Source organism: Conger conger, chromosome 18 (assembly GCF_963514075.1).
Source record: "Conger conger chromosome 18, fConCon1.1, whole genome shotgun sequence".
NCBI lineage: Eukaryota > Metazoa > Chordata > Actinopteri > Anguilliformes > Congridae > Conger > Conger conger.
The window spans coordinates 21,404,072-21,418,149 of record NC_083777.1 but is presented as its reverse complement, the minus strand read 5'-3'; the positions used below and the strand labels follow the sequence as shown (position 1 = coordinate 21,418,149).

General features: G+C 46.1%; 1 protein-coding gene across 1 annotated transcript in view; it reads right to left on the bottom strand.

The window, feature by feature from the left end:
• LOC133118207 (protocadherin-15-like) overlaps nucleotides 1-14,078 on the bottom strand; it is a 145,518-nt gene that overhangs the window by 18,212 nt on the left and 113,228 nt on the right. Inside the window, exons 23-27 of the mRNA XM_061228017.1 lie at nucleotides 12,740-12,849; nucleotides 11,121-11,261; nucleotides 9,587-9,714; nucleotides 2,192-2,407; nucleotides 1,016-1,104 (exon numbers count right to left, since the gene is read on the bottom strand). Of these exons, the coding sequence (XP_061084001.1) occupies nucleotides 1,016-1,104; nucleotides 2,192-2,407; nucleotides 9,587-9,714; nucleotides 11,121-11,261; nucleotides 12,740-12,849 (684 nt within the window). The remainder of the gene's footprint in view (nucleotides 1-1,015; nucleotides 1,105-2,191; nucleotides 2,408-9,586; nucleotides 9,715-11,120; nucleotides 11,262-12,739; nucleotides 12,850-14,078) is intronic.

Genomic DNA, 14,078 nt, shown 5'->3' with positions numbered 1-14,078 from the left:
TGAAACAAACTGAACAGCTCAACTGAACACCCACGTACATGCTCCATGCTTCTTAAATTCTCTCCACGGTGCTGACCCAAACCCTCTCTCCTCCCACTGGACCCCGCGGCTACACCACGTACACTGTTCTAATGCTTCGACATCATGGGACCCCATGCAACCTTAAAGTACAGCGCCCACCCGGGTCTTGCTTTGACTCGAACTGGCAACCGCTCAGAATCGTGGCGGACACAGGAAAAGAATGTGATCCCATCGGATTCTCTGCTGTACCGTGCGGTTCGAAACGTAACCAAGGGCAACAACAGGCCAGGCCACTGAACCGACCATCGACGGCGAGACCGCTCAAAGCCCCCGCTACGTCCCCGCTTCACCTCCGGGGCCAGACGAGCGTCGCAGGCTGCCTGGTGCATGCTGGGAGTTTTCTGCTCAGGCAAACGGGGAAAAAGTAGAGAACGGGGATAAAAAAGAGTCGAGCGCTAAGACTGATGGTATTTCCCTCGGGGGAGAAAGACTGAGATAAGCAGCAATTCTGCCTGCTCACGCCTGAGGTCCGGCGCCTAATCTGAGTGCTGGGGGGGACTGGGGGGCTCTGGGGGGGGGCACAGCGATCTCGCGCCGTGGGTGGCCGATGCGGCCTGTCGGCTGGCAGCCCCCGGGGGAGGTTTGGCCGTTTCGGAGAGGCGTAGGGCTGCGCGTTAGCGGCCCGGAGGCTGGCGGTGAATTCCCTCTGTCGTTATCGCAGAGCGGATCTAACGGCGTGGAACCCCTCCGTCTCCCGCGGTAATGGGAGCAGCGTGACAGGCTGGGGACGCAGGGCAGAGAGGGAGAGCAGCAGACCCACACGCAGGCAAATTAAACTGCTCATTGTGGTTAGGATGTCCTATAAAAAGGCGTGACAGATGTCTCCTCTCTCTCTGTTTTTCTCCCTCTCTCTCTCTCTTTCCCTCTCTCTCTCGCTCTCTCCCTCTCTCGCCCTCTCTCTCTCTCTCTTCTGGAAAAGCCCACGACTCCTCACCCAATCAGCTGCTCCTTGTTCTCCTCCACCACAGCAGGCGGGACGTTGGACACCACCACCTGCATGTCCAGCTGATTCACCACAGAGATCTGAGAGAGAGAGAGAGAGGGGAGAGAGAGAGAGAGAGAGAGAGAGAGAGAGAGAGAGAGAGAGGGGAGAGAGAGACAGAGAGAGAGAGAGGGGGAAGGGGGGGCAGAGAGAGTGAGGGACAAAGAGAGGGAGGAAGAGAGATATTGACAGCGATAGAGAGCAGCACCTCACACCCACTTCCCGAAATGAACAACATTCAATTCACAAAGTGAGAGGTCCTCAAAGAGCATCAAGGCCATTCAATTTGTCAATTAAATTTCAATTCATTCTCTCAGCCCACTGAAATGAAATGGAATTGAATCTACAATGCAATGCGATATTTTCCCCTGCTTAAAGTCCCAAAGCCCCAACCAGGAAATAATTGCTCTCTTTTCTTGTAGCCATTTGCTAAGTTAATGGTGTCTAATTTCAACGGCTCAATGAGTAACCGGGGATGGCTCCCGGACATGCCTGGAAGTCAGGTCCCCCACGCTGTCCCCATGAAATTAAATTCTCCCGTGAAATTAGCAAACTAATTAACCACTGTCCAGTTCCACAAATTCAGCCACTAGCCTTAACATTTCATTTCATCTGGATCTTATTGGTTAAACTGAATAGAATACAATTTACTGCTCACACCTTTACTGCCTTGGACAATGGGTTTGGTTATTGTTGAATTTGACAGCAGAAAATATTGTAACTTGCATATGCATAGAAAAACATAAATGTACACACACGCTCACAAACATATACACACATGCACATACATACATGCCACGTGCCAGCTTTCAATTTTTAAAATTTAACTGATTGCTATCCATCCAATCAAAAGTTTCTTATATTCTGCTGTAGTAAGGACTACTGCCAATGTCATCGAGCACAAAAATATTACAATTACCAAATTCATCAAAGCATCTACAAATTAACTGCAAACTTCACGTAATTAATTGTGAGTGTTTTTTTAATTATTGACAGAGATGATCTGAATCTGTCGATCAGATATGCAAAAGCACACAGAAAAGGCAGATTGCAGTGGATGACAGGCCAGAAAATGGCGGGAGCTGTGCCAGGCAGTGGAGAGGGAGGAAGAGGAAGAGGTTAACTCACCACGACATCTGCGCTGCTGCTCAGACCGGCCCCGTAGTCGTCCGTGGCGACGACTTCGAACTCGAAGTAGGACCGGCGCATGTTTCTGTACACGATGGCGCTCTTGATGATGCCGGTGTACTTCTCGATCACGAAGGCGTCCTGGCTGTCGATGGTGGGGGGGATTATCAGTTTGTACAGCATGGCACTGTAGTTCCCTGTGTCCTTGTCCGTGGCCTGCGTACAGAGGTAAAAACAGTAAGGAATAACAATCAGGGAAATGTGCACACACGCACGCACACGCAGAAACACATGCACTCACACACACGGATGCACGCACGCACACACACGCACGCACACACACACACGCACACAGACACATATGCACACACACACGCACACACACACACATCTCCCTGCAAAGAGAATTCATTTCTTCTCAATTTTGAATTGTAATACTTGGGCTCTGCCATTAGGGGGAGACTTTGAGCTTTGGTTGATAACGTGACTGTGCAGAAGCTGCGCTGTCTCTCTCTCTCTCTCTCTCTCTCTCTCTCTCTCTCTCTCTGTCTCTGTCTCTGTCTCTGTCTCAGTCAGCTTCAACATCCAGCTGCTTCTGCGGTGACATTGATTTATAAGGGTTTCAAGGCCTGGGAGCAAGTGTGCAGAGAGGCTTGCACACAGCGGCAAGTCCTTCAGTTGCTCTGTCATTAACACAAATGAGATATTTTAATACATGCCCAGGGATGATTACCATTCAATATATTCCCCTATAAATTAAGCCCACATGCGGCTCAGTCTCAGTGCTCTGTGAAACTGCAGCACCCTTCTTAAGTGGGCCAGTAGGGGGCAATCTTCCCTCTGGATCAAATAGGATAGGAACGCTGTAGTGCTGTAGAAGGTGCCTTCCTTTAGATGAGATGATAAACCAAGGTTCTGACTCACTGTGGTCATTAAAGAACACTCGGTACTACTAGAAATGTAGAGACCTTAACCTTGGAGTCCTGGTCAAATTCCCCACAAGATTGGTTCTCTATACTGTATCAGGCTACCTAATCACCCCCCACTTACTGGCTGCACAATCCATTCCATTTCCTATAGCCATCATTGCTGAAAAAGAGAACTGTGTTTTCAGTTTACCTACCTAGTTGTAATGTAAATAATAACTCAATATACTCAAGGTGGGGGATTAAATTCACAATTTGCAATAATCCATTTAACATTCGCCCAATTAACGGAAATGGAAACATCTGCATATCTGTTTAATAAGCATCTCAAACAAGCAACAAAAACTTATAAAATCTGATTGGGAAACACAATGAAATGCAGCTGTTAACATTCTCCACTAATTGCTTTGCCTAAAAAAGAACCCGAGCACATCCAAGTCTCAACACTGTCACAGTTTGAATTAAATCTTTTTATTTCTTGCAAACTATTTACAGAGGGATTTGAAGGTAGATTAGCCGAATCTGTGGTGCGCTGAGCTGCTTGTTTAAATCTATATAAAGATCGCCATAGCGTTCCCCCGCACACCCAGTGGAGCCTCTACTTCTCTCTACCAAAACAAATCAAAGACCTCAGTGTTCAAGGGGGACAAAGATACTCAACATCGCCACAAAGTTCTAATCCATCTTGACAATGCCATTTCCTTCAGCACTGAGGATTATCAGTGGAGATCTTGGCAAACAAGTCTCAGCCTAGTTTGGTAGAGGAACAATTGCAATGAGGTTAAACAGTACAAGAAACCGCCAGGGGGAACACAAAGCCTTTATAATAACAATGAACCGGAAATGTCAGGTTACCAGGCCTCAGAGGAATTCTTTACATTCTCAGTCGGAGAAGCAAATTATCTAAATAATGAAGTATTGAGCTGCAAATGCATGAATAGCCAAATGCCCTTCTACTTACCCAGACAAATTATGTATCTTTGGGTACAGAATGGGAACGGGGACACGCAGGTCACCTGGTCACAGACGAACAACACAAGGCAACACAGGCTTACCTCAGTAACCCTGAGCTGGAAGCGAGAAGCAGTGTGCGCAATGTCGCTGCCTCAGCAAAGTAAGGATGAGAATGTTCCCCTCAAGACGCATTAACATTCGCGTGCACGCGTTCACATGTCCCCGTAAGAGAGCGCTGGACAAAAGTTCCACAGTCTGTGCCAATGCACTCATTCAGAGCAGTGAGACGGTGCAGGGACCGTCTCTCACCCAGACAATGCAGCTGCTTAACACTGAGACAGGGTTATCATGGCTTTACGGGGCCACAGAGATCTTACTTTGCAGAACTGTTACTTTTGGTATCTGCGAAGGTGGGATTCCTTTTGGGGTTGGGAAATGGGTTTCTTAGTTTGCATTGGTCAAAACACACATGTAGCTAATTTGAGGAGCTAGAAATGCATGTGTGATAAATGTTTGGGAGGGCAGAGAGTAAAATAGGTGTATTAGCCATGAGATGTGATTTATCAAGGCCGCTTCTCTGATTGCACCAATTATTTACAGTAACCGCTGGAGGCAACAGGTAAAAACTGCCTTCTCATAGTTCTAGGAAACCAAATTTGTTGAAAACGGTTCTGATGGAAGAGCAGTCAGTACACATAACTATTTCAAACATGCAAGCCCAAAATCTGAAATGCATACAACTTTGAAAGTGATATCAAAATACAGACTGATTAATTATAGCTAGAGATTTTGTCAGCAAAGAGATTTTTATATTTCAAAAATGATAAAAAGATGTGGGCTGGGAGACTGGCAGAAGTGATACCCCGATCATTCATTTTCCCAAATTAAAGACAAATCTTCAGATATACCAGGAGTCGAGTCGGCTAACGTTGTGGGGGAGACCTCAACCCCAAATTAACTTAATTTCATCCAACCGTATTAATCGTCTGCAACTTGACAACGTTAGCCATTTGACTGCCCATAACACCATAAGCCTATAAAAGCTTGTCAGCTTTCCCTGGATGAGTATTCACAGAAAAAAGAAAAAAAAAACCTAAACAAAAATGTAATAGAGGGACTGATGAGGCTACTAAAATAAAAAAATATATATATATCAGTCACAGAAACCTTGCCGATGGAAGGCACTCCTTCTCAAAGCTCAGCAGTCTGTGTAAAGGGCCTGGCGAAATCAACAGGACACACCTGGGCTAATTAAAGCTGAGCTAGCTCAAGCTCGTCCTCATCTGGGCGTCTGTGTGAGCGAGGCGGTCCGTGGCCCTGAACGCCTCCCAGCCTCTGGAGCACGGCGGGCCTGTCTGACAGCTGCCAGAAGAGGAGGCGCAGCTCCCCCCCCCCCCCCCCCCCCCCCTCCCGTGTCACAGGAGGGAGGTGAGGGAATTGAGCTGAATTGTGAAGACCAAATGACAGAAACCTGCCCTGTACCGGTCTCAATGGGTCTGCCAGCACTGCTGCTACCATTAGCTATTGTGGATACGTGCTGGCCAATCAGAAGATTCTGTTGATCCATAGATCCCTAAATAAGCTAGAAGCAGAGCATTGAAAGCAAATAGACATCTAAAGGCTGCTTGGTGGGAGATTGAGAGGTGGGAGACTCAGGAGCAGATGACTGGGCATCCTTAACCAGCCACCTTCAGACAGTAACACTTTGCTCAAGTGATATCCAAAGAAACATGTAATCATCTCATACAGAAAAAATAACTTAAAACAGCTACAAGCAGCTATTCAACTGCAAGCAGAAATTTACAAAAGGCTTGTGAGATACAAACAACCAGCAACATGCGTGAACCTATAAGCACCTAGCCAGCCCACAAGGTGAACAATAGAGCAATGGATGGGTAGGATTCAATAGAATCGCCTTTGACCTCCATAGTGAACTCATCCTGTGGCGGATAATAGTTTTTTTGTGTCTGATATCTGGGTCAAATATTTGAAATAAAATACTTTACACACACAGTATAAGCATTCCTACAGAATACTTCTTTCACATACTGTACTGTACTTGTACGCTTTGGTTAGACAATCCCAGGGGGTTTGAATAGGTGTTTTAAAATTTTACCGCCATATAAGAGTGCAAGAGGGATATTAAGGATAAGATTAATCAGCAAATGTATGTACACACAGTAACACCGTTAGCGTTCATTTAAATCTAATAGAGATTATATGATCCAGGAGGGATTAAAAGTACTCCATGGGTGCTGATTTAACAATGAACATTGTAAGGTTCCAGTATAGTCTATCTAAATAAATACTTTCACTTGAAAATAGCACAATGCCATTAGTATTTCAAATACATATTTGACCCAGGTTTAGGTAGCTACAGTATGGAGCTAGAAGCTGGAGTCCATTGTTTAATGCCAGCAGGAGAATAAGAGGAGATTCAGTCACTGGCATGCCTGCTAAACTCAGTTAATTTGGCCCAAGGCAGGAAGAAAGTTGCTCTTGCTATGATAATGTTGCCATTAAAATGCAAGACACCACCACCTAGGCCACTTATTTACTTTAACTTTTCATGTGAATGAGCTAAACAGTGTCTGACGTGGGGGAGGGTGAATCGGTAGATTCAATGCAGTGCCCCATGCTTTGTACTGCAGATGTTATTTGGAGATTATCTCACTGTGTGTGTGTGTGTGTGTGTGTGTGCCTGTATGTTGTGCCAATGCTCACACATGCGTGTTGCCATGTCTGACAGAAATAACCTTTGTAGACAGCATCCCGGCTCTTTGTTAAACAGCGCCATGCTTGCCTTCAGTGACCGAGAACAGGACCCAATAAAAGTACACGACTCTGCAGTATTATCAGCCTGGTGAGAAGCACAATGTCTCCACTCTCTCCTGCCGGGCTCAGTGCAGTACGGGTCTCCTTTCAAATCCGGAAACTATAAGGCATAAGCCACATTGAGACCCTTAAAGAAACAAACATTTCCAAGACCTTTACTCTGTAAAATATCAACAGATCAGCAAAGCCTTCAAAAAATATATGAACATGAAATCTCTGAGAATCCACCCCCCCCAACACACTCAAACCACAACCTTGATAACAACCTCCAATTGCCATACAATGTAGAAAAACTATTTGTCAGAGAACTTTTCTGTCAAGCGCTCAGTATGGAAGTGTGTTGAGCCCATTGGAAAAAAAATCTTATCTCAGGATTTCGACAACCATTAATCGTCCGAATGCCTCAGGCTCTTAGAAGATGCTGTGAAACTCATTCTTACTTCGATGTCCAATACAACCCACAGAATATAATTTTTTAATTGATTTTATCACTGAACCACACACACACACACGTTCTATTCTTGTATTTAATGCACCATTTTTATCTTTATATCTCTCTTCCACACATTTTCCTAAAATTTTCATATTTTCAATTCCTCAGTTATCTTTCAGTTTCAGTCAACATCTGCTTTTTTGCAGTTCAAATGTTTTCTTTCACACAAATCGATATATGCAAGAGATTTCAATACACCTTCTCAAAACTAAGATATGTCCTCCCACCTAGAGTATTTCCATTTTTAAGACTTTTAAAAACTTCCAGCAAATCTACAGGAGCAAGGCCCAAAACAGGAGAGCTACAGGAACAAGGCCCAACCACAGTTAGGTTAGGTGAACAAGGCCCAACTACAACACAGTTACAGGAACAAGGCTATACTACAACAAATTTACAGGAGCAAGGCCCAACTACAACAAAGTTACAGGAACAAGGTCATACTACAACAAAGTTGCAGGAACAAGGCCATACTAAAACAAAGTTGCAGGAACAAGGCCATATTACAACAAAGTTACAGGAAAAAGGCCCAACATTAGCAGAGCCACTTGTTACTGAATAGGAGACTGGAATTTTGTTGCTCTAAGATGGTTTCAGGGGACACCTGGAAGAACATTCAAACATAATGACTTTTACTCTGAGACCGTTTTCAGAATCAGAAATGGCAGCCATCTCTTGAAGATGAAGGGAACAGAATCAGGAGCTTCAGATTGCTTGGAGGGGAGTGAACAATGCCTCTGTCTCTTCTAGACTGTTATGTATTAATCTAATGAATGTATCCTCATTAATGTAGGGCATTTGGTATCCCTGCAGTAAGTAAAGTAGGTGGAAACAAAGACCATGTGAGTTGTCTGTTGTTAATCCCCTTGTTTAACAAAACAGGTTGTGTCTGATCTTCAAAAACACTAAGGCCAAATACCACCAATGCAAAACCAGCACACACACACTCACACAGACACAGACATACACACATACATACAGACACACACACACACACACACACACACAGACACACAAACACAGGCAGACACACACATGCACACTCACACACACACAGCCAGAAACACACACACACACAGACACAGACATAAACACATGCGGACACAGACACACACACACAGACATGCACTAATGAGGCTAGGCAGCTAGAACACTCCAGCCAGCGATGGTCCCAACCCAGGGCATCTTTAATAAAGCACTTCCTCTGTGAAAGCCTGCCTCTGTTCTTCTGAGGCAAAGAGCTGAATGACACAGACACCAGACCCCAATGCTGTACCTCACACCAGCTCCCAGGAGCTCACAGAAATAAAAACTTTATGAGACTTTATGGGACCAGAGCTGACATGTACTAATTAGAGATCTGTTCAGAATCTAGCACGTAAAAGAACCACAGCTCTGCCACTTCTGGCCCTTCCCGCAAATCTCACCTCTTCAAAACTACACCTCGGCTCAACAGACTCTGAAGGCTGAGCAGTTTTAATAAATTACACACTCTACTTTACCCTCAAATACATTCATTGCGTAATGCACAATATCCCTAATCTCCCTCTAGCACCTGCTGTGGCACTGAACTTTATGTTACCGGTTTGTGTTGGGACTCTTGCGATGAGTGTTTAACTTTGTTAAAGGGCTCTCTGCCCATTGGCTAACCTTTTGCACACAATCCTCTAGGTCTCTGGAGTGTCGGCGCAATGCCTGAACAAAAATGCAGGACCCCTTCTTCAGCAATGCCAGGATCCAGTGGTAATGGGGCTCATTCCAATCGCTTATTTTATCCTTCACTGTCTCCTTGTTCCTTTCCTGACCTGAAAGGTCCGCCATCTTTACGGAAATTCCAATCCCTTAAATGTTCCTTCAAGGTGTCAGGAGCTAGGAGGCTCCCAAAGATTTCTTGAGCAAGGAAACACGAGTGCATTCTTTTGGAAATATTTTTTTCAGAAAGCGTGACATATAAATGATCAACCTGTGGATCCACCTCTCTCCATCTGCCACGCATCTGGCACATCTGTAACTGATGTCAAACTGACGTATGAAGGAGCATTTTCAGGAGCATTTTCCCCGTCTTCACCTCCTTTTCTGGCTTCCTTTCCTTGCCTCCCCGGGTGGGTGGAGCAAGGAGCAAGGAAAGGAGGCAAGGAAAGGAAGGCGGAGGTGAGATGAGCACTGGAAGGAGCCCAAGGTGTCTCTTACATTGACCCGGAGCACGGAGGAGAAGGTCTTTGTGTCCTCTGCCACCCCGCCGAGGTACAGCTGACGGGTGAACACGGGGCGATGGTCGTTCTCATCCTGAACAAAGACGAACACCGTACCCGTGTTTGCTGCAAATAAAACAACAAAATATAAATAGAACATAACAAATATCGTAGATAAAGTATACATGATGAAAGTGAAATGACTGTGTAACAGGTGAATCTCATTGTGAGTTAGCGTGTGCATATTACAGGATGCAGAAATGTTTGACGCACCCCTGCACTGCAGGTTACAGCATGCGTGTGCGCTGTCAAGAGCCAAGTTTCTGCGCAGAGTTCATTTGAAAATTATAAGTCATGAGGTCTGGGCCCAAGAGCCCGCGTAGGGAATACGGTGAACACAATGCAATTTATCAAGACGCAAAACTGCCGCAACCTTGCCCTGGGGAGCAGACACCGGAGAACCTGCTCCTCTTTCTCCTCTCTCCGCTCTGCCCGGGACAGATACGGGGACAGACACGGGGACAGATACGGGGACAGGCGCGGGGCCCATGCGGTCAGCGGTAATAACTACAAGTGAGAGTTATCACTTCATCATAACCCACCATTACTGGTGAGGAAGCAGCCGGCGAGGCGGGAAAACATGGTCTTCACACTGCTGGAATGAAAGCGAGCGGGGGGTTCTCCGTGCTCGAGAACGGCAGGGGGGTCCCGCCTGTACCCTTAAACTAGGAGACTGCAACGTCACCTCTTCCTCCAATGAGATGAGTCCGTCAACCCCCCTGAGAATTTCTCACCTGGCTACTACTGTGCAACTAGTACCTGCCCGCGTGTTTGCTAAATAAATTGTTTGCTAAATACATCTTCTCTGTTTATGGTAATGGACTTTGCTGTACGTTGCTGTGGATAAGAGCGTCTGCCAAATGCCTGTAACGCCTCTGAGGTCTAAATAACCCCGTATTGGCCTTTGTTTTGTGTCTGGAAGCATCTGTGAAAATGGAGCCTGAGGCTTTTTACTGTGGACAGATGTGTGCTTTTCTTTCAGCAGATACACTACGAGCCACTGGAGCTCAGAGCGCTACAGTTCTCCTTCACCTCCATGTCTTCACGCATTCGCTACATGGGAAGGACACTGTGAGTCCTTTCACATAAAAACACAGAGCACTTTTTATCACAGAACTGTGCAAGCACATACTTTCCAGTAATTACTTTGAGTAATTACATTACATTTTACTGTACATTTTATTTAGCAGACGCTTTTTATCCAAAGCGACGTAATGTGCTAAAGTGTGTTCAATTAATTCTAATCCAGAACTCAGTGATTATAAACCAGGCTGAAGTTTATCTAATTATACCAACCACATTGGCTACAAAGTAACGGAATACAAAACACAGATGGCAGAACTTTCCGGTCAGACTGCTGGCATGATTTTTCTAAAAGTGAGAATGCAGAATGGGGACTCATTATTGAAAGACGTCCAGTGAAACCCTTGGACCGCTGCATCAGAAGATGACGGATGTGTACGGCAGCTTACTTTTGGACGCCACGTTGAAGTTGGACAAGGCGATGGCCATGGAGTCGGCCTGCACCCGGAGCACGTACTCGGTGATGTTCTCGTAATCCAGGGGCTTGGCGGTGGAGATGACCCCGGTGACGTTGTTCACCACAAAGTGGCCTGAAAGAAAACGATAAACGAAAGCATCGCGTCAGCCGTCAGCTTGCCGCAGACGCCCCAGAGCCTGAAGTCTCGCGCCTTCACAACTTCTGCGGGGGCGTCGTAAATACCGCAGCCCCTCCCTGTCGCACGCTCAGAGGCACTGGTCGTCTCTGGCCTTTAGGAAAGCGGAAATCAATAGTGTTTTTCTGGCTCGGGCTTTGAGCGGAGAAGAGGCTTACTTTACCTGCCAAGTTCCTGTTACCTAGCGATAGCCTTTCCACTGGCCTTTCCGCTATGTACAGTATGAATAATGTCTCCAATAACAATAATGAAACAAAATAAAATCATCGCCCCTAGCATGACTTTACTTCACCATAGTTACTGATTGCACGGGCCGCAGTGCTTTTTTTCTGCAAAAATAAATGGAGATTGTTGAGACAGAAATACCCTTTTGGTGGGACTTAAAAAAAAGAACTAAATGTGCTTTGCGCTGAATGGCGGAACCCGACGGAAAGATCAGTGAGCGTGCGATCCCTTAAAAACATGACAGCGTCTGACATTTCTCAGAGGAAGGACGGAGAATCAGAGGAGGAGAAACGGGTAACAGCCTGCCGTGGAGCCACATCTGAGGGATAACGCCGGGGCTCTGAGCCCCTCTCTCAGGCAGGGACTCTGGGCCCCTCTCTCAGAGAGCCCGTCCGTGAGCGCGGGCAGCCTGCGCTAGGTAACCGGCTGCACTCATTTGCATACGGCTGTGTGGTTTGCACAGGGGTGTTCTGAGGAGAAAATGCCCAGATTAGGAGCAGCGGGAGAGGGGGCGCGATGGGGTCCGAGGGAGCCCGAGATTGACGGCGCGGATATGAAAATCCTGTCTGACTAAATTTGGTCGGATGGTGGCTTTGGAGAAGGCGCCCCTCGGTGCTGCTGTTACCGAGGCGATGGCTGGCTAAGCGCACGCGGCCTGAATATTTCATAGTAAACAGACTGCGGTTTCTGGAAAAAAAAGAGAAAGCATGACTGATCATCCAAATTAGTTTAGCTAAGCTAATTACACAGTCAACCAAAATGATTAACGCTGGTCACAGTTAGCAAAGGGACTCCCTGACCAATTTAGTACTGAAGCATTATGTATCCTGCAGTTCTGAGAAGAAAAAAACAAAACAACGGACACGCAAATACTCGAAGAACTAAGACGTATGCAAACTGCTAAGTTACATTACATTACATTACAGGCATTTAGCAGACGCTCTTATCCAGACACTGCAAGTTACAATGAAGTGCAAATCAAAGTTGGAACATATGTGAAATGCACGCTTACTGCATGTAAAAACACAATTGATAAAATGCTAATTCTAGTTTCAGTTTTTGCCTCATTAGACAGTATTAAACATTGAACTTGAAAGGAATTGAATATAAAATCTAGTCATATGGAAGAGTAGTAATGAACAGGAGAGGAGAAAGTGTGGCTCGGTCATTAAGGGCCTTCCGGGGCTCACCTTCCTCGTTCCCGCCCACGATGGAGTAGACGATGGTCTGGTTCACTGCAACAGCCAGGATGACCCCGACCACTGTTCCCACAGGAGCGTTCTCACTGACCAGCGGGAACCTGGAGACGAAGACACTCTCAGCCGTGTTCCCGCTAACGCAACACATCTGTGCTAACACAACGCATCTGCGCTAACACAGCGCATCTGTGCTAACGCAACGCATCTGCGCTAACACACTGTATCTGCGCTAACACAACGCATCTGCGCTAACACAGCGCATCTGTGCTAACGCAAAGCATCTGCGCTAACACCACGCATCTGCGATAAAACGACGCATCTGCGATAAAACGACGCATATGCGCTAACAAGACGCATCAGTGCTAACACGACGCATATGTGCTAACACAACGCATCAGTGCTAACACAACACTTCTTCACTAACACAACACATCTGCGCTAACACAACACATCTGCGCTAACACAACGCATCTGCGCTAAGACAACGCATTTGCGCTAACACAACGTATCTGTGCTAACACAACGCATCTGTGCTAACGCAACGCATCTGCGCTAACACGACGCATCTGCGATAAAACGACGCATATGCGCTAACACAACGCATCAGCGCTAACACGGCGCATCTGCGGTACATGCGCGGTACACTGATGGATCCAAGGAACGCGAGAACGCAGAACCATTACATTACATGTCATTTGGTTGACGCCTTTATCCAACATGACTTACAGTTGATTAGACTAAGCAGGAGACAATCCTCCCCTGGAGCAATACAGGGTTAAGGACCTTGCTCAAGGGCCCAACGGCTGTGCGGATCTTATTGTGGCTACACCGGGGATCGAACCACTGGTCCCAGTCATTTACCTTAACCACTACACTATGTGTTTGTGAGACTACTTGTTTCCACCGTTCTCGAGGTGGAGCGTGATGGGACTATCTATGAACAAGTCTATGAACAAAGCTCCTGAGATAATTGTATTGTATTAGCCTTTAAGGCAGTTAGTAGCCTAGTGATACATGACTAGGACCTGGATGGTTGGTGGCTGAAGCCACAATGAGATCTGCACAGCTGTTGGGCCCTTGAGCAAGGCTACACCTAACCCTACATTGCTCCAGGGGGATTCTCCCCTGCTTATTCGAATCAACCGTAAGTCACTTTGGATAAAAGTGTCAGCTAAATAACAAATAACTATCAGCTAAATAACAAATTATGTAGTCAGTTGACACAAGCAACATAATGTGATGTTTACCTCAAAATGACTACTGGTTGATATGTGTGTGCATGTGTGTGAGAATATAGTGTATGTGCAATCATAATTGAGAATCCTGTAAC